Source organism: Cetorhinus maximus, chromosome 14 (genome assembly GCF_964194155.1).
Source record: "Cetorhinus maximus chromosome 14, sCetMax3.hap1.1, whole genome shotgun sequence".
In the NCBI taxonomy this organism is placed as follows: domain Eukaryota; kingdom Metazoa; phylum Chordata; class Chondrichthyes; order Lamniformes; family Cetorhinidae; genus Cetorhinus; species Cetorhinus maximus.
In genome coordinates, this window is record NC_135892.1 from 87,985,545 (window position 1) to 88,007,605 (window position 22,061).

Consider the following 22,061-nt stretch of genomic DNA (forward strand, 5'->3'; position numbering starts at 1 on the left):
AAAAAAATTCACGTCATCTCTGTTTTAAATGAACGGCCTCTTATTTTTAAACAGTGACAGCAATGCCCCAAGAATCCTTCTCTCCTGCACCACAAGCCATGCACTGATCCTCCCTATCTCCCTATTTCCACTTTCACTAGCACATGGCACTAGGAGTAATCCTGAGATTGTTACCTTTAAGGTTCTATTTAGTGTTTTAAGGTATATAAGATGTTGGTCGGTGCACTATCGAGTGTGAAACTGTGACATACAAATGAAGATGGTCTCAGGTTTGTGATCTATACTAAGTTAGCCACTTTCAACCAAAGCAGCTGTAAGGGAACTACAATTGCCCGCTGCAGCTATCAACTAAGAAGAAAATAAACTTGCTAGGATTCTCACTCTTGGCCACTACCCTGTCAGTACCCGTAAGTTCTAGAACAGGAGTTGGTGTGATGCATCCCATAACTAAATAATTAATTTTGGTTCATGTGACAAAATGACCATTTTGGCAATTTATTTAAGAAACAGCTTCATTCAGAAACCAGTAATATAGCATCAGCCCAGATCAGTCAGCAGAGCACAGACCTGGGATCTTCCTAGTCTACATCCTCAATCCTATACTGGGCAGTGCCTTTACTTACCAAGCAATTAGGAGAGGCAATTTGAACAGCTTTAAACTAAACCACTCAAGTTGAATGCCATCCCTAGTAGGTTGATTGTTAGAACATTGTTCTCACTTTGCTGTAATTAAAACATGAACAAAAAACCACCCAAAGCCAGATACACATTGTTTATATTTAAAACAGTATAAACCCTTTACAATGTAAAGACAACAACTTACTATAGCAGTAGCAAGTACCCTCAGCAATGTGAAATAACTGTGCTGTTATTCCCATCACTGAGATTTCCTTGAACCCCATTCGAGAAACTCTGTCCTGTTCTAGAAACATTCTCTATGCTATTGACATTTTCTAAAAATTAAGTAAAAAAAATAATTTTTGTTAAATTATGTTTATCTCATTGTCTCAAGTTCTGTTGGTTAAACAGTGATATTGTGGTAGGATGCACAAATTACTATGAAACAAAATAAGGAAAAAAATTCTTGCAAATGATTTCTGAGTGAAATGATCTAAAATGAAATTGTTGATTATGTGCATTTGGATAAATTGGAAAAGTAAACATATAATTACTCTGCAACATGCTGATTCGTTCTTTTATTTTTTTAAACAGCTTTTTCCCTGACATTGATTTCTGATGTTTAAGGTTACATGAGCATGTTAGAATATTTAAATATTTTGCACTGGTGAATAATACATTTCTACCTCATACCGAGAAAAGAAAATTGTTGAGAAATAGTGCTTCCACAAGACATAATTCTGTGTACTGGGTGTTAATAATGACTGGTTATTTATCACTAACCTCGCTCATCTGCAAAATGTTGCATTTTTGAGGGCAACAGTGCTCTCAGTAATGTGCCTTTAGACTACAGCTGTAGTATTAATGTGAAGAGGTATCACTTCGTAGCAACACTAAAAAGTTACTATGTAAATCCAATATCTGGGTCAGATCAAAAATCTGGAAGGAAAGAATCAAAGCATTTTGGCGAGTAAATTTCACTATGCTTTGTTTTTCAGGTAGGGATCTGACTCTGGATTTACACAGGAGCTTCTTAGAGTTGCTGTGATGTAAAACCAATTCCCACAATTTTCGTTCATAGGCAGTCTAAGATTAAACTAACATACATTTTCAAGTCATTAAAATATAATGAAGCAGTATATTCTGTTTGCTGGTGGGGGGGCAGAGAAAACACTATAATTTTAATGATATAGGTAATTAAATAGCTTACTCAGACACATTAAACTATTAGAGTAGTAAGAATCCCACTTAAAAAGCATTTCAGTGTTCTGCGCAGAGAAATACATAAAACTTAGAATGAAAATGAACCAGCCACCAAGCCCACTTGCTGCACAAATCATGTCCAAACTGTCCAACTGAGGTCTCTAATCCATCCATTTAATATCCCAAGAAAATGTTTTACATTAAAATCTGTGTTCTCAAAGTATCAAACAAATTTCAGAATACAGGGCCATTCATCCTTAGCCTTCTGTCCTGTACTGAAAATATTCCCCACAAACTAATCTGGTGGCAGAGAACCAATGTGTCAGAAGCATTTTATTAAGTACCTCTGCCTACAGCCCTAATTTCCATTCCCAACTGAAAGCTTACCCAGCTCCTTTTAAACTAGTTGATTGTCTTAATCTCAGCTGTTTTTCTGGAAATCCAGTAGTCTGTAAGAAAGGTTTCCTCTTACCTCCAGTCTCGCTTAAGTTATTCTATCTTTAAAAAAGCTTGTGACATCTGGCCAACTAAATATTTTCGAACTATTTCAGCGTTCTGTTTTGACAATGTCTACAAGGTCTACAATGAACCTAAAGAACTGATTTAGGATGTACAGAACAAATGTTGCAGCTATACTTGAGTAGCTCAACAACAATCTGATTAAATACTGATTTAAATATTGAAACCAATTAATCAATTCTGTAGAACTTTCAGGTGGCATTAGAAAAAAAAACAAAATCAAAAATGCACAGGGTGGAATTTTATCAGTGGTGTGCCTTCCCAACAGTAGAACTGGGAGTGTGCACCACTTCTACATTCTTCCCTTTTACTGTTTCCCAAGCAATTACATGCAAAATCTAAAGTGCCAGCAGCATGCACGGGAGACATGTGCGATTCTGTGGTGGGGGAAGCTTTTCAATAGTGAAACCCGCCATCAGCTGACAAGTCCACAGCTACAGGTGGGCTTTGAAACAGCTTCCTGGTCAAAAAGGGAGGCTCTGTATCACAGCCAAAACTTTCCAACCTGATTCCATTGCAATTAACATAAGGCTTATTGAGAGCACAAAGGTGGCACGGGTGTTTTTTCAAATTTAAATTTCACTTGTAAATATGTCACATTACATTGGTTTCACTTTGTTCATGTATGCATCATTGTTATCTGTTGAGGCTAGCTTAGTCAGAGACCTAAATGTACTGGCATGCCTCATGGTTGGCATGCATTGAAGATTACAGGGGAGTTAGGGACATTTCTTTTATTGTGGAAGAAACAATGTTGTGTATTTTTGTTCACTCTTTATTGAATGTTCATGTCAGTATTGTACACGCCACTCTGTGGGACATGGCTGAATTTGCAGGCTCAGCTGGCCCTCCTTTCTATGCATTCTAAAGGACATTGTCTGAGATCACTCTCAACGGGGATAAGTGAAATGTTGTAGGTGAACTCAAAGCCTAGTTAGGACTTTGCCAGCTAACACCCTGAGTTGGACCATACTGATTCTGCCCTCTAGGCCCCTAATCTTCTTACCTTGACTGATTGTCCTCACAACCCCCACCACACCCACGACTCCAGGTTGCTCCCACTTCACTCCTCCAGGTCCCCGACCCCACCCTCTATCCTCCCTTGGATCCCTCTTCTACTCCTCTATGCACCCGAACCTCAATCTTTCAAGCCTCACTCCACCCCTCCTCACCCCTGACTCGCCCTTTCTGGTCCTGAGCTCCATGAAAGCTGCCAATCGCCTGTCCCATTCTCACACATCCCTTGTGCCACAGTGTTTAAGAGGGAAAATCATTGATCTCGGACACAGCTGCACAAGCTCACTGGTGTACACCATCTTTAAACGAACGTCTCTTGTGCCGCTGACTTTATCTTGAAAGTAGGACGTAATTACAAAAACTTTTATACTAATGAGCATTCATGACATGCAAATGTATTGCAAGTATGAACCTGTCACAGGACGTGAGGCTCGACATGCCACAAACACGCTGTTGACATCTGCATCTCAGCCAACAGTCAGGAAATCAAAATTTTACATCCTTTCTACTACAATCACGTGGCACACCACATTTCCTGTTCTTGCGGGCCTCATAAAATCACCCCTATATATTACAGCTAACATCTCACCTCCAAAACTGAGACCGAGAGAGTGGCCTTGAAATCACCCCGAAGCGTCAATTCATCTAAAGACTTAGTATGTGGCAGGAAGTTTTATTCAATCATGGTTAGTTTTTTTTTGAGCCAGTGGTGCTGCTTGGTACAGACATCAATATTTAGCGCGTTGTTATTCCGTTTGCCATTCCCGCAAGCAGATCAATGATTGTGACGCTGTTATTGCAGGTCTATTGAGGAATAATCCACAGTAGATTATCCAGAAATCCTACACTCTATCTATTTTAATCGGCACAGCTTTAAGTGATACTAATCTGACTGATACTAGACCAGACAGATCATTTCATCGGGGAAAACTGTGTGGACTGGATTGTTTTTTTGAAAAGGAATCTCTGATTAAATTAATGAGGCAGTAAAGTTCCTTAAAATGATATTTTCACTGCTTAATTTTCACTAACAAAGAGCTGAAATGAATAAAAATTAAAACATTAAAATGGGGTTTGAATATTAAATCCTTTATATTACAGGTATAAAGCCTCTAAAAGGAGATTAAAGATATTACTCTTTATCTCTGTCAAGCATTTATCTCCCTGATTATTAACTCTATTGTCTTAAAGCTATCACAGATATTAAAACCTGTTTAACTGATTAAAACATTGTAATCAGCTATTTTTTCTTGTGTATACACAAAAGGAAATGTTTAATCATTACTTTGATGCACTTCCTGTAGCAATGTTCCTTTACCCGAGGCTTTGGGTTACCTCGAATTAGAATCATTGTTTTACAGCAGTTACTGTTCCATTTCTTGGCAGAATTTCATGCTTTTATCCCCTTCAATTTCCTCTAGTCTTCTTTTGATTGAAGTGGAGTGTAGTTCTGAGCTATTCCCAATTAGTCATTCTTCCTATGTGTGCCTTAACTAATGACTGTCTGCAAACAATTCACTAATGGCAGCATTACAATTGACCAGGTTCTATCTTTACCCTACATCATTGGCACTTTCCACTGCACAACAGCACTTGCCTAATTCTTGCCCCTTAACTAGGGATGCTGAATCCAATTGCCACCACCCTACCACTCTGAAGAAGAGTCATACAGACTCAGAACGTTAACTCTGTTTTTCTCTCCACAGATGCTGTCAGACCTGCTGAGTTTTTTGAGCATTTTTTGTTTTTGCTACAACCCTATCACTGAGCGGCCTGAGATTGGCCAACTCTGCATAGACCAGGGGTCAAGCCTGTGGCATTACTGGTTTGCACGCACTTATCAGTTCATACAGTGCGGAGCATATCCTCATTGAGCTTTATTCTTGGCTCTAAACAAAAAATTCCTCCCCACCACCTCAACGTGGTTGAAATTTGTTTCAACACACATCTGTACTGCTCAGTACCAATTTACCCTAAAGCAAATATGCCTCCAATGGATTAGATCATGGAACAGGATTGAAACTATAGGTGTTTTTGGGCAGTGTTTACCTGCCTTTAAAACTGAAGGTGAGATGAGTATAGGGAACCAGTTATGATAAAAGAGAAATTTTTAAAAGTGAACAGGCATTTATTTTATTTCCAACCCAAATCATTTAGATTTTGACAAAACAAATAGAATTGCTCTCTTAATGGAATTAAATAAGTTGCATAAAACAACACGCTCTTACTGTCTTCCCTTTAACCATATAAACAATGATTTTCATTGTATTTATTGTATTACAATTTATTGTGATTCTAAAAGAATACAATGAAACATCATAAAGCCCACTTTACTCTGTTATATATAAAAAAAGATGAGTCCCATTGATAACACTTTCCATTTCCCCTTAAGTAATATAAAAAACTTGTACTAGTTAGGAAAACACAAAAGTACATTTGTTACCAATTTGATCCATTTCGGTTGATTTCAACTTCTTTTCTTCACTACCATTTTTCCATCCCTTAATCCCGTTTTCCCAGAGATGGTCTATTTGATGCAGTGATTTTCCCCGTTATTGTTTACATATATTTATAGAATTCTACTTTAAATGTTATTGTAGTTTCAATATTGTTGAAAGACGTTTCCTGCATAAATCTCAAACGGTCCACCAGTGGTGGTATGTGCTGTTTTATAGAATTTGCAGGTTAAAAATACATACAAATTACGATCATTTTTTTCCAATAAAGGAACAGAAATAAGGAACTTCTTACCGACTTGAAACAGAAGAAGCCCTGAATAGTCCATGCTTCTTGTTTCTTTCAATGATGTCACTAACATCTGTAAGGTTTGTTTAATCAAGGATGAAAACAAAGTTATAGTTATGAGACATATAATTCTATTCAAAGTAGAAACTTTTGGAGTTTATATTACTTGGCTCATGGGTGGCCACACCTTGACCCCTAACTGAAGCCTCTCTGCCTAGCTATACCTTCCACCACCTTTCCCACACAAATTGCTGTGATGGCGATGTGGCCCTCATTACCAAATCACATCTTGGTCTCTCCCCTTTACTCCTCTGGTACCTTCTCCTTTTCTCAGTGCCTCACCTTATTCCATCCTTCACACCTCTCCTTTGAAATTCCCATTGTTTAGCAACCACCAGGAAGCTTCTTACCATGATATCTTATCTCATATTTTCCCTCTGCACTGAATGAAATCAACAGGATGAGGAGTCAGTTTCCATCTCATCTTGTCTGCTTTCCTCTGAACTCACTGGCTTTTGTAATCCTAAAATTCTCCCTCTGTGCAAACTCTCCTAACCATATTTATGGCTGCCTCTTTTGTGTTGTGCCTATCTGCTCCCATGGTTTCAATCGTAGAAAATGTAATATTTGATCACTTCTTTGAATCTCTCTTCACCCACATCCCCAACCGCCTTCCGGCTCCACATCATTCTGCTCTGCCCATGGATAAAGCTCTCCCTCCAAGTCACTTACATCTCCACCTTCCCACTTTCCCACAGTACCTTTAGCTCAATCAGTTCTCCTCTTCCACATTTGATGCCCATATCCACAATAAAAATCTTTACTCTCTCCAGTTCTGGTCATTCACCTGTTATAGTCCCCATCTTTCCCTCAAGGACAAGGGGTTCAGGTTGTATGGCTCACAACTGGTTCAGCCATCCATCGCCAGATCTGGCTAGACCACATCAAGTGTTACTGGGCCTTACTCACCCTTGTCAGAACCACTCATTGTTCTAGAATCATCCACTGAGAAAAAAGATACTTTTTCCTAAAAGCCCCTCTCCCAACCCGTCCACTATCATCTCCAACAAGGATAAGGAGCATGTGGGCTTCTTTATCAGCAAGATCAGCAAATTCATTCAGCTGCCTCCCTCGCATTCCATCTTTTCCTTACCCAACCCAAATCTACTCCCCCTCTCCCACCACCCCCCCCACCCCACCACCCCACAACCTGGCACCTCAGGCTCCTTTGTCCCATTCCCAATTAACAGCCAATTACCCAACTTCTTTTCCTGTCCTCTATGCCAGCTGACATTGTAAATAGTTCCCTCTCCTCTGGTACTGTATCTGGTACAGTGCCCATCTTTACACAGGCTAGCAACAGATCATTATTGTATAGCTTCTAATTGAAATGAAGCTCCAAACAGTACATTACAGTTATTAGAATATGATCAACTACTTTTGAAATGTTAGAAACAAGGTGCAATTAAAGAGTTTTGACAATTTTCTTAACAAATCTCATTCAGGGAGAAGTATCAAAGTGGTGAACAAACAGTAGGTATTAAGCAAAAGAAGGAAGGGAAAAAGAATGATGGGGAGATAACACAGAGATAATATCTTAAGGATGTTTTGAAGGCAAGTTGAAAGATGCAAGGCAGAGGTATAGGGAAAAGTTTCTAAATCATGAATAAACTGTAGCTGAAAGACCTGCTACTGATGGTAAGTTGATGAACAAAGGGTAGACCAGTGTCAGTGAGTGAAAGCTAAGTGGAGCGTTAGAATAGATTGTAGAGATAGGATGAGTCAAGACCATGATTGGATCTGAGGCAGGAATGAGGATCTTAACGTAAATTCACTATAGCACATGTGAGAATTGGGATAGGAGTTTGTGGTCTGTGGGCCACAACATTCTGCATTAGTTGTAGTTTCTGGAGGGTGGAGACTGACAAGGACAGAATTATAAAAATTAAATCTTAGATAATGTTTCCAGCAAGAGAGAGAAAGAAGTAGGGACAGAGGATGGAAATGCTACACAGGTGCCACATAGTAAGCTTGCCAGCAAAGTTAAAACCCATGGAACAAAAGGAATAGCGTCAACATGAATACAAAATTGGCAAAGTGGTAGGAAACAAAGATTGGTTGTGAATTGTTCTTTTTCAGCTTGGCAGAAGGTATACAGTGGTGTTCCCCAGAGGTTGGTACGAAGGCCACTGCTTTTCTTGATGTATATTAATCACTTGGACTTGGGTGTATGGGGAACAATTTCAAAATTTGCAGATGATTCAAAACTTGGAAGTGTAGTGAACTATGAGAAAGATAAGTGATAGACTTCAAGAGGGCACAGGCTGGTGGAATGGGTCAATATATGAATGATGAAATTTAATGCAGAGAAGTGCGAAGTGACATATTTTAGTAGGAAGGAGGAGACGCAAAATAAAGGATGCAATGCTAAAGGAAATACAGGAACAGAGAGACCTGGGTTATATGTACAAATCATTGAAGGTGGCCGGGCTGGTTGAGAAAGTGTTTAATAGCGCATATACTGGACTTTATAAACAGAAGCAGAGAGTATAAAAGCAAGGAAGTTATGATGAACCTTTGTAATACACTGGTTCAGTCTCAACTGGAGTATTGTGTCCAATTCTGGACACCCCACTATAGGAAGGATGTGAAGGCTATACAAAAAGTGCAAAAAGATTTACGAGAATGGTTCTAGGGATGAGGAACCTCAGTTACGTGGACAGAATGGAGAGCCTGGGGTTATTCTCCTTTCACCAGAGAAGGTTGACAGAGGATTTAATAGAAGTATTCAAAATCATGAAGGGCCTACACAGAGTAGATAGAGAGAAACTGTTTCCAATGGTGAAAGGCTGGAGAACTACTGGACACAGATTTAAGGTGATCGACAAAAGAATCAATGGCGATAGGAGGAAAAGCTTTATGTAGCAAGCAGTTACGATCAAACGGGTTACTTGAATGGGCAATGAAGGCAGATTCAATTGTGACTTTCAAAAGGCAATTGGATAAGTACTTGATAGGAAATAATTTGCAGGGCTATGGGGAAAGTGTTAGGGAATGGGACTTGCTAAATTGCCCTTGTAGAGAGCAGCATGGCCTCTTTTGTACTGCAATCATTCTATGATTCTATTAGTTGTAGTGGGGGGGGAAGCTAAATTTAGGGCAGGCAGCATACCAAAGTTCTGTACCTCTGTGTTTAGCCTGAGGTAGAAGTCAAGGAAGTTTATGAAATTGAGGTAAGTGAATTGAAGGTATTTGCGAGATCTGCAATGAGTGGCTTCAGTTTTGCTAACATTCAGCCTGATCAAATTTCAATTCATCTAGCTCTTAGTGTCGGATAAGCACTTGTAAGTGGCAACAACCTTCATTTTGGTTAGGAAGTAGTGGGGTCGAACTGGCTTATTTTAGCTTTAAAGGAAGAGGAATAGTCAATTTGCTCACGTCTTTTCTGGATAATAATGATTCTTGTTGGGTTATGGTTCCATGGCTGCCTACCGCCCTCATATAACTTTATCCAAGGGGCCGTTTTCCATGTGCAGGGCTAGACAGTGTGTATCATTAAGTCTTTTTGCTATTGCAGAAGAGAGGAATGTTTCACTCCAAAGGTCAATCCTCTCCATTCATATACCCTCCCTAGCTGTTTTTCCCCTCTCCTCAGGCCAATTGCAGTGCTCCTACTATCACTCTGACAGAGATTAACCAACTCACACAAACCAGAATCAAATCTCGGAGACTCCTGGCTTGTAGCAAAAATCTTACTTAATGTTAATAGCCTGTTATCAGATTCAAAACCAAATATCACCTTCTCAGTCCATAAACCATTTCTTTAGCACGAGCAGATAGTGCTGTAAACCCATGTGTATTTCCACAGAAAGCTGTTCAAAAATGTCTTATTATTTCCTTATAAACGCTCTTGGGCACTTGCCAGTATTTCTTCAGAGGTGTTACTAAGGATCAAGCAGTGCTTTACATTGAGAAGGTGTGAGGCAACCTACTGAATTAACAAACAGGAGCGTCCTTGGAGGCGACGTTTTAATAAACTAAAAAAAGTTAATTATAGATACAGCAAAATCCCTCTCCACGTTTATGGAGTTGAATTGCATATATATAGTGGAATTAGAGTGCATATATAAAAGAGGCTCCTTGTAAACAGTACATTCTTTTTTATTTTGACCACTCGTACACTACATATTTAATCCGTCTCATTGCTTAAACTGACAAAATGCATAACGATTAGCCCTACAGTGCATTAACAAGGTGGAAAAAGCTGAGGAAATTATAATGGACAGAGATTCTGCAGCAGCAGCCAAGGTTTTTCTTTTTTAAGAATCCCCTCAGGCTTTTTAGCATTGAACTGGTTAGGATATAAAATCAGTGGGCCAGGGATCAACAATAATTTTATACCACCTAAATAGCAAGAACTGGTATAGTTATTATCTATAATTAATTACAATCCTTTAGCTTTTCAATCTTTTTTCTTCCAAAATGATGAATGGCAATGGCAAGTGAGTAAAATGATTGCCATATGGACTCAAAAGTTGCAGGTTCCATTCCTGGCCTTTGCCAAGTTGGCTGATTTCAGCTGGGATGCTACATTGGCCTCACCCATCTTGGCTGGGAGGGCTTCTGCACTTGATCACTACCCAGTGGCCCTGTTTGAAGACGTGGGTGATTGATGTTGGGCGAGAACAGCACCTGGCCTTGGCAGTGATATCACCAACAAGACTGCAGTCACCTGAAATCTAGACATGCACAAGAAAAATCGGCATATGGGTGATATGCTGGAACTATAGCCTACCTCCTGGCAAGAGGAGTAGGTGCTTCCAGCACAGGTGAGTGGACAATTGGGCAAAGGAAAGGAAAAGAAAACACAACACATATTGAAAGAAAGCACTTGGAATCATCATAGTGTCTTATCATGTCCTCAAGATGTCACTGTTGTTTCGTACAGCCAACCTAAGCACAGCAAGATCTCACACTAAGCAGATAAAATAATAAACACATAATTCTTTTTAAAATTTTATTGAAGGATGAATGTTAGCTAGGACACCAGAAGAACCCACTGCTTGAATAGCGCTGAAGGATCTTTTAGAGCCACTTGGCCATACCAACTAGGCTTCAGTTTCACATCTCTCCCAAAAGACAGTGCCTCCAATAATGAGAACACTCCCTCAGTATTGCACTTAAGCATAGCCTAGGTTATGTGATCAAGAGGGTACTTGAACCCTCAACCTTCTAACTCAGAGGTGAGTGTGCTTCCTACTGAGTAAAGCTGACATCTCCTGGCTCCCCAGAAGTCTGTCCACCATCTACAAGGCATAAGTCAGGAGTGTCATAAGGTGTTTTTTTTTTCAATGACTATAGGGGTAGGTAATACTATACAACTGCGGCTCTTAAGAGTTTGTGCATTATAGGAGAGCACGTCGTGATGCAGAGGGAGGGAAAAGTTTTGGTAGTTGCTCAGCTCTGAGGAGCCCCTACATTCTCTGATGCTGCTTGGTGCTACTGCTACACAAAGTAAGTAATAAGAGCACAGCACACCAGTGAGAGTCGGCGTCCCAGATGCAGGGGTTCTGGGAGCAGATAAAATCTGCCAAGGATGGACAACCCAGTCATGCTAGCTCTCTCTGATCAACTCCTATTTGTTCAAGTGCTCAGCCACTCTGTCCCTAGTGGCAGATTCTAATAACTTCCCACGACTGTAGTTACTTGGTTTCTCTCTCCCATCCTTCTTAAACAATGGAATGACATTTTCCATATTCCAATCCGACAGTAAAATTCCTGAATTAAGCAAGTGTTCTGAAGATTATGACCAATGCATTTGCAATTTGCTCACTTACTTCTTTCAATGCTCCAGAGCCAAAACACAGGGACACCTTAAATCTCATCATTTTCCCACTTTTAAAAATCTTGTTGGAGAAAATTTAATACAAAAGAGAATCTAACTATCTCCCCATGGTATTCAATGGCATTACCATTGCTGAATCCCCCTCTATCAACATCCTGGGGGTTACCAGTGACCAGAAACTGACCTGGACCAGCCATATAGATACTGTGGCTACAAGAGCAGGTCAGAGGCTGGGAATTCTGTGGCTAGTAACTCACTTCCCGACTCCCCAAAGCCTGTCCACCATCTACAAGACACAAGTCAGGAGTGTGATGGAATACTCTTCACTTGTCTGGATGAGTGCAGCTCCAACACTCAAGAAGCTCAACGCCATCCAGGACAAAGCAGCCTGCTTGATTGACATCTCAACCACCACCTTCAACATTCACTCCCACCACCACCAACACACAGTGGCAGCAGTGTGTACCATCTACAAGATGCACTGCCGCAACTCACCAAGGCTCCTTTGACAGCGCCTTCCAAACCTGTGACCTCTACCATCTAGAAGGACAAGGGCAGCAAATTTGTGTGAAAAGACCACATGCAAGTTCCCCTCCAAGCCATACATCATCCTGACTTGGAAATATACTGCTGTTCTTTCACTGTCACTAGGTCAAAATCCTGGAACTCAATCCATAACAACACTGTGGGTGTACCAACACCACATGAACTGCAGAGGTTCAAGGAGGCAACTCACGCAACACCTTCTCAAGGGTAATTAGGGATGGGCAACTAATGCTGGCCTCGCCAGCAACGCTCACATCGTATGAAAGAATACAAATGCCGTGGCCGGAATTTTCCGGCCCCACTGGTGTCGGGCACCAAGACTGGCAGAGGCGGTGGGGGAGGAAACAATATGGCGAGACCACCAAAAATCAGTCTCACACCATCATAAGACAAGTTTGTGATTATCCGCTTTACCTGTCAATGGCAGGCTGCATTTCCCGCTGCCGCACGTCGGGAAACTATTTTCAATACTTTAGCATTTCATTGTCAGCCCTGCTCGCCGGAATCATCGCCCTACATCAAATTTACTGCCCACGTCGGTGTGGCTTCCGGACGGTGTGCTTCATGACTACCTTTAAAAGGTGTGCACCTGGCGACCTGAACTTCGAGGGGAACACAGATGTGAGTGCACACAATCTTGCACAGCACTCACAAACATTGCCTGTGGGACATCAAAACAGAGGCACCGCTCATTCAAGGGAGGCACAGGCAAGTTGCTTTTTCCCAGCTGGCAAGGCAGCACAGACTGAAGGGAGTACTCAAGCACATGCCGGGGGGCGCTGCAGGGAGGGCGGGTGAGGGAAGGAGCCACGTATTTGGACAGGTTTGTTAAAAGTGAGCATTTTTCCACAGCTGAGACCATTCAGCTACAGTCCCATTGACATGCTTGGGGTCAGGCCTTTGAAGCTTTTCTGCCTATTCAAGCAATGCAAAAGCATGAAAGTGCCACCAAATGTCCCAGAACTATTCACGCCTCGGGCACATACTGCAAATTAATGTGCGGATTAGGAGGCAGCAGAGCAATTGGCCGACTGCGCAAGTTGTACAATCCCCTTGCAAAAGGTGGCCATGGCGCAGTTACTGATGGAGGTACTCACAGCCCCTTGCAATGTCTTTATTAAGGTTTTGACCAGTATCCCTCATGGTTCAAGCTAACAGGGCTGCCATGCAGTGCGGGTTGGGAGAATGTCTGCACCTAAGCTGTGAGCACAGCATTCAGTCCAACGGCCAAAGCTGCCGCCAATCGGTCAAGTGGAGTGGGGCAGAGGTGGGTGTGGGTTTCGGACAGCGATAAGTGCACTACACACTGGCCATCCAAGTGGTGGCCAGCACTCTCCTACATGTGTGAAGGGGTCTTCAAACTTAACCCAGAGAGGTTCTTAGGACACACATGCTAACCCACGCGTCTCTCTCTTTGATCCTGCAGGAGGAGAACATCAGGATCATGGAGCCTGGCAATTTAGCGGCATGCCCCATGGCTTACAGAGAGCAGTGAAGAAGAAGAGAGCAGTGAAGGCACCTGGCTCGGCAAAGGGAAGAGCGCCTCCCTCAAGATGAAGGGACGGTAGGGCCTGCTGTGCACGCAGCTGAAGATCTACAAAGTGTCGTCGCTCATAGGCGTGTTGCTAGACTCAGAGTCTATCGACGGCACTCGTCATTCTTGTAGATGACTGAGAAGTGTCGCCGAAGTCTGCGCTTGTCTGGGAACTAGGTCACATATGCCACCTGCTGCAGGATTTGGCACCATGAGGACATGGAGGATACCTACTGCCAGTGGCTGTGAAAGTGACCTCGGGGCTCAGTTTTTACGCCCGTGGCTCCTTCCAGGACTCCACAGGTGAGCTGTGCAGGATCTCAAAAGTCTCCATGCACAATTGAGTCCAGGATGTCAAGGGTACCGTCTTTGCGAAGGCACAGACTTTGTGCATTTCACTCGGGATCAGGAAAGTGAGGAAGCAAGAGCACTGGGATTTGCGCAGATCTCAGGTTTTCCACAGGTGCAGGGTGCCATCGACTGCACTCACGTGGCGTTTAGATCACCGTGGCAACAAGCAGTCAACTACATCAACCGCAAGGGCTTCCACTCACTGAATGTTCAGCTGGTGTGCGACCAGCACAAACACATTAGTCATGCCTGCACCTCGATGGTGCTTGTCATTGCTGCCAGAATGTCATGATTCCCAGGAAGTGTCCACAACTCTTACATCCTTAGAAGGTCTCAGATCCCTGACGTCTTCCAGGGTCCAGACGGGCTGCAGGGTTGGCTCCCCGGGGAGGAGGGCTACCCACAGAAGGCGTGGCTGATGGCGCCCGTGTGGGGGCCTCAGATTGCAGCAGAGTGATGGTATAACGAGGCTCGTGCCACAACCCCGACTTTGGAGGAGCAAACGATAGGCATATTGAAAATGAGGTTCCGATGCCTTGACAGGTCCCCACAGGGTGTCACGTATCATCGTCGCTTGCTGCGCGCTCCACAACCTGGAGCTGCACCGGGGGGTGGGGAAGGGCTGAGGGGGTAATGGTAGAGCTGCACGACTCCTTCGCTGAGGATGACATCAAAGAGGATGAAGGTGATGAGGTCCTCGAAGGCAAGGATGCCGGTGATAAGGCATCACACTGGCCAGATGAAGCAGATAGCCTTGGGAGGCCTTCGTGGCTGCAAGATTCGTGGAGGATGATGACGAGATGCAGTGAGGACAGTCCTGAAATTCTCACCTTGCACCTGTGAACATTTGGCTCCTGTGTAACTGATGGTAGCGCACACACCCACAGTGCTCAGGCTCAAGTCATGGAGATGCAGCAGAGACCCTAACGGTCACTAGATTCTAGGAGGATGACGACGACATGCAATGAGGACACTCCACAGATCTTCACATTGCCTTTGTGAATGTTTGACTCCTTTCTGGTTGAGGGCAGCTCACTTGTGCTCTGTGATCAGGTTCATATCATGGAGTTGCAGCCGTGAAACTTTAAATGCACCTGATCCTTTGTCAGCCTTCAGCACCTGACCCCTTCAGGAGCACAGTGTCACTGGTCACGGATGCTGAAGAGATGGGGGCCAGCCTCACGTCAAAGGTGCTGAGAGCACACAGAGAGAATGACGGAACTCTGTGACGCCTGCCCACAACATTCTGGCAGCATTGACAAGCACCATCGAGGTGCAGGCATCACAAATGTGACCCGTGAATGTGAAGCTGGACCATCACTTTGGTCTGAAGGTTACACACTGCACAGAGAAGAGGCCCTGGACTTCCAACATGACCTTCTCCAATTCACTCCAATGATTCTGGACCCGCAGGTTCAGGGATCAATGTACCATGTAAAATTTGAATTGTCATGGTTTATCAACTTATTTATATTCCCAGAGAGATATTATTAAACACAGGGAACAATTGTGAAGTTCTTCTAGAATGAATCAGTTATCATTAATGGACAGGAGTGATCATTGCAGAAATTTCAAAAGAATATCATCTTCACAGTCATACAGCAAACACATGCAGTAGGTAGCTGAGTCAACAGATCTAATCAAGCAATTAAACATTTCTATTAAAGCAGGAGAGAGAATAAAATAACCAAAGAAAATACAATTTCCTTTTTCCTGTGAATTGCACTTAATTGTCAGGGTAACAAGGATCTGCCCAGCATAGTTGTTTGATTGTTGAATGTGGTAGGGAAGTTGGCCTTTAGAATACATCCTGGTCATAACCACTGGAAAAGAAATATTATACTACTGTCACAGCCATTTAGCTTCTCCCATCTGCAAAGTGTTATCTCTGTCAAAGAGGCAAATATCCCTTATAAATTCAGTCTTTGCTTTCTTCCATCCCAAAGGCACTTACTTTCTGCTGATTTGATTTCCTCTTATTTCAATTCACATTTTCGCCAAGCAGTGAAAAGTATATCATTTTGAAAATGTTAGAAAACGTCATTTTGATCTACTAACGGAATTAAATAAACCATGCTTTCAACTGTTCCTTGTTATCCAAAGTTTAGATCACACTAAATACTTTTCATTTATATATAGAAATCTATATATTCATTTGGTTGAGACTCTGTACATTTATGGATATAATTCTGAGTTTGGCTATATTGGAGAGCAAACTGTGTGCAAGATATTGCGTTGCATCTAAGTGGGCCACACATTTGCCAATCATATGGGTCTCAAACATCCTTTTGGGTGTTGCCTCCCACCTCACCACCCGCACCCTGACCCCTTGCAGTGTTTCCAGTTACGCATGATCATCTTGCTATCATTTAATGGATAACCATTTGATAATAGCAACTTGTATTAAGATAGCAGCTTTGATGTAGGAGCCCAAAAGGAACTTTATAGAAGAGAAGCAGATGCCAGAAACAGTAGGAGGCCTAGAAGTAGATAATTGGAAGCATGCTTGAAAAGACAGGAGGACTCTAAAGGCAGAAAATTTTGAGGAGGGGCTGTAGGGAGGGAATCATGCTGAAGACCTTACTATTGATGGATCTGGGGGAGAGAAAACACAGAGGAAGCCAGGGTCCGAGGATCACAGATCACGGACTGAGATACAGGGCCGGGGAAGTTTGAAGTGGGAAAATCAATGACCGTCTTTTCATCCTTCCCAGGAAATTCTATATAATACTGGCTTCATGTAAAGTTTCTAGAGATTAACTGAGCACTCATTTTTTGTTTGATCAGCTACTTAATTGTAAGCTACTTCAGTCTACCTCATTTTTAAAAGCATCCATGAATCGGCTTAATGAACACAAGATGAATTCTGGTTTACTCTATCTTGATGAATAAGAAGCAACCTTCATACCTGGAATAAGAACAGAAAATGACGGAAGATGCAGAGCAGGTCAAGTAACATCTGTATGGGAAAGATAGACACAGCCTTTTGGGTATGACAATTGGCATTTCCAAGATTTTGCTCTTTATTTTAGATTTCCTGTATTTGTGGATTTTCCTTTTAGTTTCGTGAGTTATTTCTAGAAATTCATCAGTTTTTTTCTTATTGAAGCCATTCGACTGGAAACAAATGTAGTACAATTCTAGCGATTACCAAATCAAAAACTCTTCTTACATTTAAAAAAAAAACTTCTGAGTTTTGAGATGAGATTGCATGAGGAAGGATACTTTTGATGGCTTTTTCATTCCCATCAGTTAATAGAAGTTCTTTGACATCCGCAGAAATAGCAACCTGCAAAAAGAAAATAGCATCGAACGATGAGCAAATATGCTTGTCTTGTGTGGAAGTGAAGACAGAAGTGACAAGCCTTCAGTATCATGCTTCTTCACCTATTTCTTAGTAACAATCTTCAATCTTTTTTCATTTTATGTCTGCATTATTTTAATCATTCAATCAAATCAGTCAATACTTTTATCATTCCATTTGCGGGAGCCTCTATCTTGCTATCATTCTGTTCGGTAATTGGATTGTGACAGTGGATGATGGTATTCTGAGAGGCTTTCATTTGCAGCCTTCTGTTTATCTAGTACAGCCATCATACTAGGCTGTCACTCTGCCTTTCAGCCTGCCTCTGTCTGCCGGCCTGATGCCCTTCACATAACTTTGCATTGGAAGCAGATGGCTTTGTAAGGGTAATTTTTTTGTGTCTGTGTGTGCGTGTAGCTGACATGCTCGCACATTTGTGAGTAACCTAGACACATTATATAAGAGTACGACAGGTTTGTCAAATGTCAATCAGTGCAACAATATGCTTTTTATTTGAAGAGAAATAAAAACTTGTCTCTGCTGCACTGCAATGGTACATAATATCTGCTCAACACATGACTCAGAGTTTAAAGAATGCAGGGTGACAGCTCCTGAATGGTCAATCTAAGTTAAAAGAATCTAATTACTGGAAGTCTGGATCATGTTTGTTGATATAATAATACAACCAAACATTAACAACTATATCATAGTGCTCCAACTGTGATATTTTTTTTGTTGATGCTTTTCATGTATTTGGGAAAATGGACTGTCAACTGAAATGTTTGACTGTGGCAATGAAAGTAGCTTTTCTTGGGGCCTGCAATGTCACAACAAGGGATATTGAGTGCACCCGGATGAAATGCTTCTGCTCATCTAAAGCAACCATCAAAATCAATATGATACGAAAGCAAGTCAATCTAGAGGGTCTCTCAAGACTGTACAGCTTGACCGCAACCGATGCAGATGACAGTCCCTACGACTGAACAGTCGGAGGCAGCCAAACACTTTCCTCCTTTCTTTATTCACTTCTGAATGGAGTGGGCAGTGGGGGGGGGGGGGGGGGGGGGGGGGCGCGGGGAGGTGTGTGTGTGTGTCAGTGTGTGTGTGTGTGTGTGTGTGTGGTGGTGGGGAAATGTTGCAGGGAGCAGTGGGGAATAGAAGAGAATTGAGAAGACCTACCATGAGCCCAGCCAAGCATGTCATTCCACCTCCCAGTTCACAAACTGCAAGACCTCTGCAGAGAAATAACATTTAAAGAAAAAGGAAATTACAGAACCCAAAGTAAATTAGGCAACATGATTTTGGAGGCATATACATTACAGCACAATTCAACATCTACAGAAACACATCAACAAGCAGGAAGTTACAAAGATATGAGGCAGAAGTCTTGCTGCTTCACTGGACCACCACATGTAGCTTGCTTTTTAAAAATAATTATATAAAAAATAATTGTGTGGCATGCTAAGCAGTGGGGGTTCTCATTAGCGTTCACTGCAACACTAACACTGCTGTGCTGCAATTCTGAAAAGGTTCCTTTTTTTTCCAGAGAGGCTCTGTGTCTTGATTATGCCTCCTGTGATGGCACAGTGAATCACTGAGGAAAGGCTAAACAAAAGAGAGGCAGAAGGAGTTTGAATGTTTCCTTCAGCCAAATACTTGTTCAACTCAGTAACTACTGTAATAGAAGAAAGGCAAGGCAAATAGATTCAGTGGTTCAGCATACTTAAAGGGAGATCTTAGCACAGGACCACTTTGCACATCTTTAGAAGAAGCCTGAAAAATTATAACAATATCTTTTCATTTGTGTTAATTTGATGAGCACTTTTAGTTCAGCTGTGAATAGTCATCATCTGGAACTGCTAGTTAGGAGAACTTACAGATATCAACTATGCAAGCGAGTTGGATTAATGTACTCAGCTGAAGCCAGGATCACTGTAGTATCCAGAGTAAATGACTAATTCAAATACATCACATCTTTGGACTCAGTAATTGATCCCAATCTATTTCCTAGATAATATCGTTAGGCTATACTGCTGAAACCAACATAAATATTTATAGTATTTTAACTGAACAGATAAAAAGATTAAATCGTACCCCTTCCTCATTTTCTCTTCTTCTCCCTCACTCATTAATGGTGGATTATCATCCCAAAGGTACCATCAGTCTTCAGGTACCTCACCAATTTTGCTGCTGTGTGTGTCTAATCGTTGACACAATAAGGTGTCACAGCTGATCCTGATTCTGTCTTCACCAGCTGTATGTTGATCACATGCACATTCCAGCAGAGGTCTCCAGAGTCTAATCACGACTGGAAGCCCTTCTGATTTTTGCCCCCTTATTTAGCCCAGTGGCATTGATTGCCAACTGCAGTCATCTAACTCAGTACCTTCTGGGGATAAAAGCAGGGACCTTCCTAATCTGTATGGCTCAGCTCCACACTGGGAGGTGCACTTCTCAATTTCAGGAGTCATAATTTCTTTTCAAATAGCTGTTCCTTTAATTGGAGTACTGACAATGAGCAAAATACTAAAATAAAACAATAATCTAAGCATAAATAATGTCAATAAATTCAACTGTACCTAACACATTTACAAGACTTAACACTTAGTTTCATGAAAAGATAGCAACATGCAAAAATGGTCAGATCTACAGGGCTATTGCAAGAATTTTGCCAAACCTTAACAGTGAATATTACGGAGTCAATAACTGGCATTGCATACACTTTCCTTTTTAAAATGGAACAATTTAAAAACTGATCTGCCTTCATCTTACCCCAACAACCCAACAAATGTAGAGCTCGCTTTACTTTTAAGAAAAGCCAAAAAAGTATCCTCGTTTCAGTAATTGCCTGACGACCCTCTACTATCATTTATTTGTTTAAAATATTACCTTTTAATTGGAATTGGTTTAATTGTGAAAGAGAGAGAAAATGTCTAAAATGAGATTATTCAGCTGTCAAGTCTAAACCCAAAGAGAAACTGCATTTAAAATGTATGAAGCCTTGCACAGTGTCAACTGTATACGATCAGATCTGACAAGCTGTAAATACTTAGTGACAACACTAGATCATCTGATGTAAATTTCTTTTCCAAAGCGATAAAGTAAAAATAAGTAAATATGTTCATTAAAATATTATAGTAAAACATTAGAGAAACAGAATGAATGTTGAGGCTATATTTGAAAAATGTTTGATGGATAGTTTCAGTGAATCTCCTTTCACATTATATGGTACGTCGGTGAATTCTGTCATTGCCTCTCTCCTTCTGACCTTCACAATGAAGGTTCATCGATTGCAGCTTCACTTTATTTTCCCAAAAAAAAGAAAAAAAAATCAAAGTGAAACCAAATGCCTTGAGTGAAAATCAAAAATCTTCGACAAATTTCACCAAGCAGGAGGCATATACAGTGATCTGGTACCTCCAGGCAATTCCACAAAGTCCAACTGCAAAAGGTACGATTCACCTTGAACTAGCTGGGTTAATATGTAATTATGATAAATTAGCACTAAATAAATGGAGAACCACCAAGTCAGTAGACAATTCCTCTCACATACCTAAATATATCACTGTGCTTTATGCAGTAATAAGCCAAAACCTCTTCTGAAGGCCAGATGCCTGGAACAAAATAAAAGCAAATGTTATTAGCTACTGTACAACATCAACATGAAATCATTACCTTTGTTTACAGAGGGAAAAAAAACCTCACTGAATAATGCGCTCCTAACCAGCATTTTCCATAGCATATTGCATTCATTAAATTGACAAAATAGTTCAAAGCTTTAGAGTTATATGAGGGGAAAAGTACTGATGTTAATTATATAAATTATCTCAGGAACAGGAAACAAAGAGAAAGCTCGTCTCCAAATATCACAAATTATTGATTCATGCAGGTGTCTAATATAAAACCCCATGTGTGTGATAAAACAGCCTGGTACCAGAGCTTCACTCATACAGCTTTATTGGTACCTAAAAAAAAATGTGGAATGAAAGGGTCCAAAGAAACCAAGTCAACCATTTCTTGCCAAAAAAAATGTACCAATGAGCTCAAAACAAAATAAATGAGTAAATGAATGTTCAGCAATAAGTCATCTTATCAGCTACTGCAAGTTGTCATTGTCACTGAATCACACAACACTTACAAAAAAACTTCCTTTGTTTTCCTTTCAGAAGCAATAAACAATTTTTAAGCTTTGATGTAAAAAGCAGCAGAAACACAACAAACAAATTATAATCTTTATTTAATTATTTATGTGGTTTCATTTTTAGCACTGACATTTTGAAACAAGCTTTGATTATCAACAAAAAAATTCCAGGATTTAGTCTGAATTGCATGCATTACAAATGACCAATTGTTGGAAATAGTTTTGGGCATTACCCTTT

General features: G+C 41.2%; 1 protein-coding gene across 4 annotated transcripts in view; it reads right to left on the reverse strand.

Moving 5' to 3' along the window:
• Nucleotides 1-22,061, reverse strand: part of camkmt (calmodulin-lysine N-methyltransferase) — a 303,206-nt gene that overhangs the window by 48,286 nt on the left and 232,859 nt on the right. For all 4 annotated transcript variants that reach the window (XM_078557186.1, XM_078557185.1, XM_078557187.1 and 1 more), the window contains exons 4-7: nucleotides 21,236-21,296; nucleotides 18,862-18,916; nucleotides 17,604-17,667; nucleotides 6,109-6,175 (exon numbers count right to left, since the gene is read on the reverse strand). In XM_078557186.1, coding sequence (XP_078413312.1) covers nucleotides 6,109-6,175; nucleotides 17,604-17,667; nucleotides 18,862-18,916; nucleotides 21,236-21,296 — 247 coding nt within the window. The remainder of the gene's footprint in view (nucleotides 1-6,108; nucleotides 6,176-17,603; nucleotides 17,668-18,861; nucleotides 18,917-21,235; nucleotides 21,297-22,061) is intronic.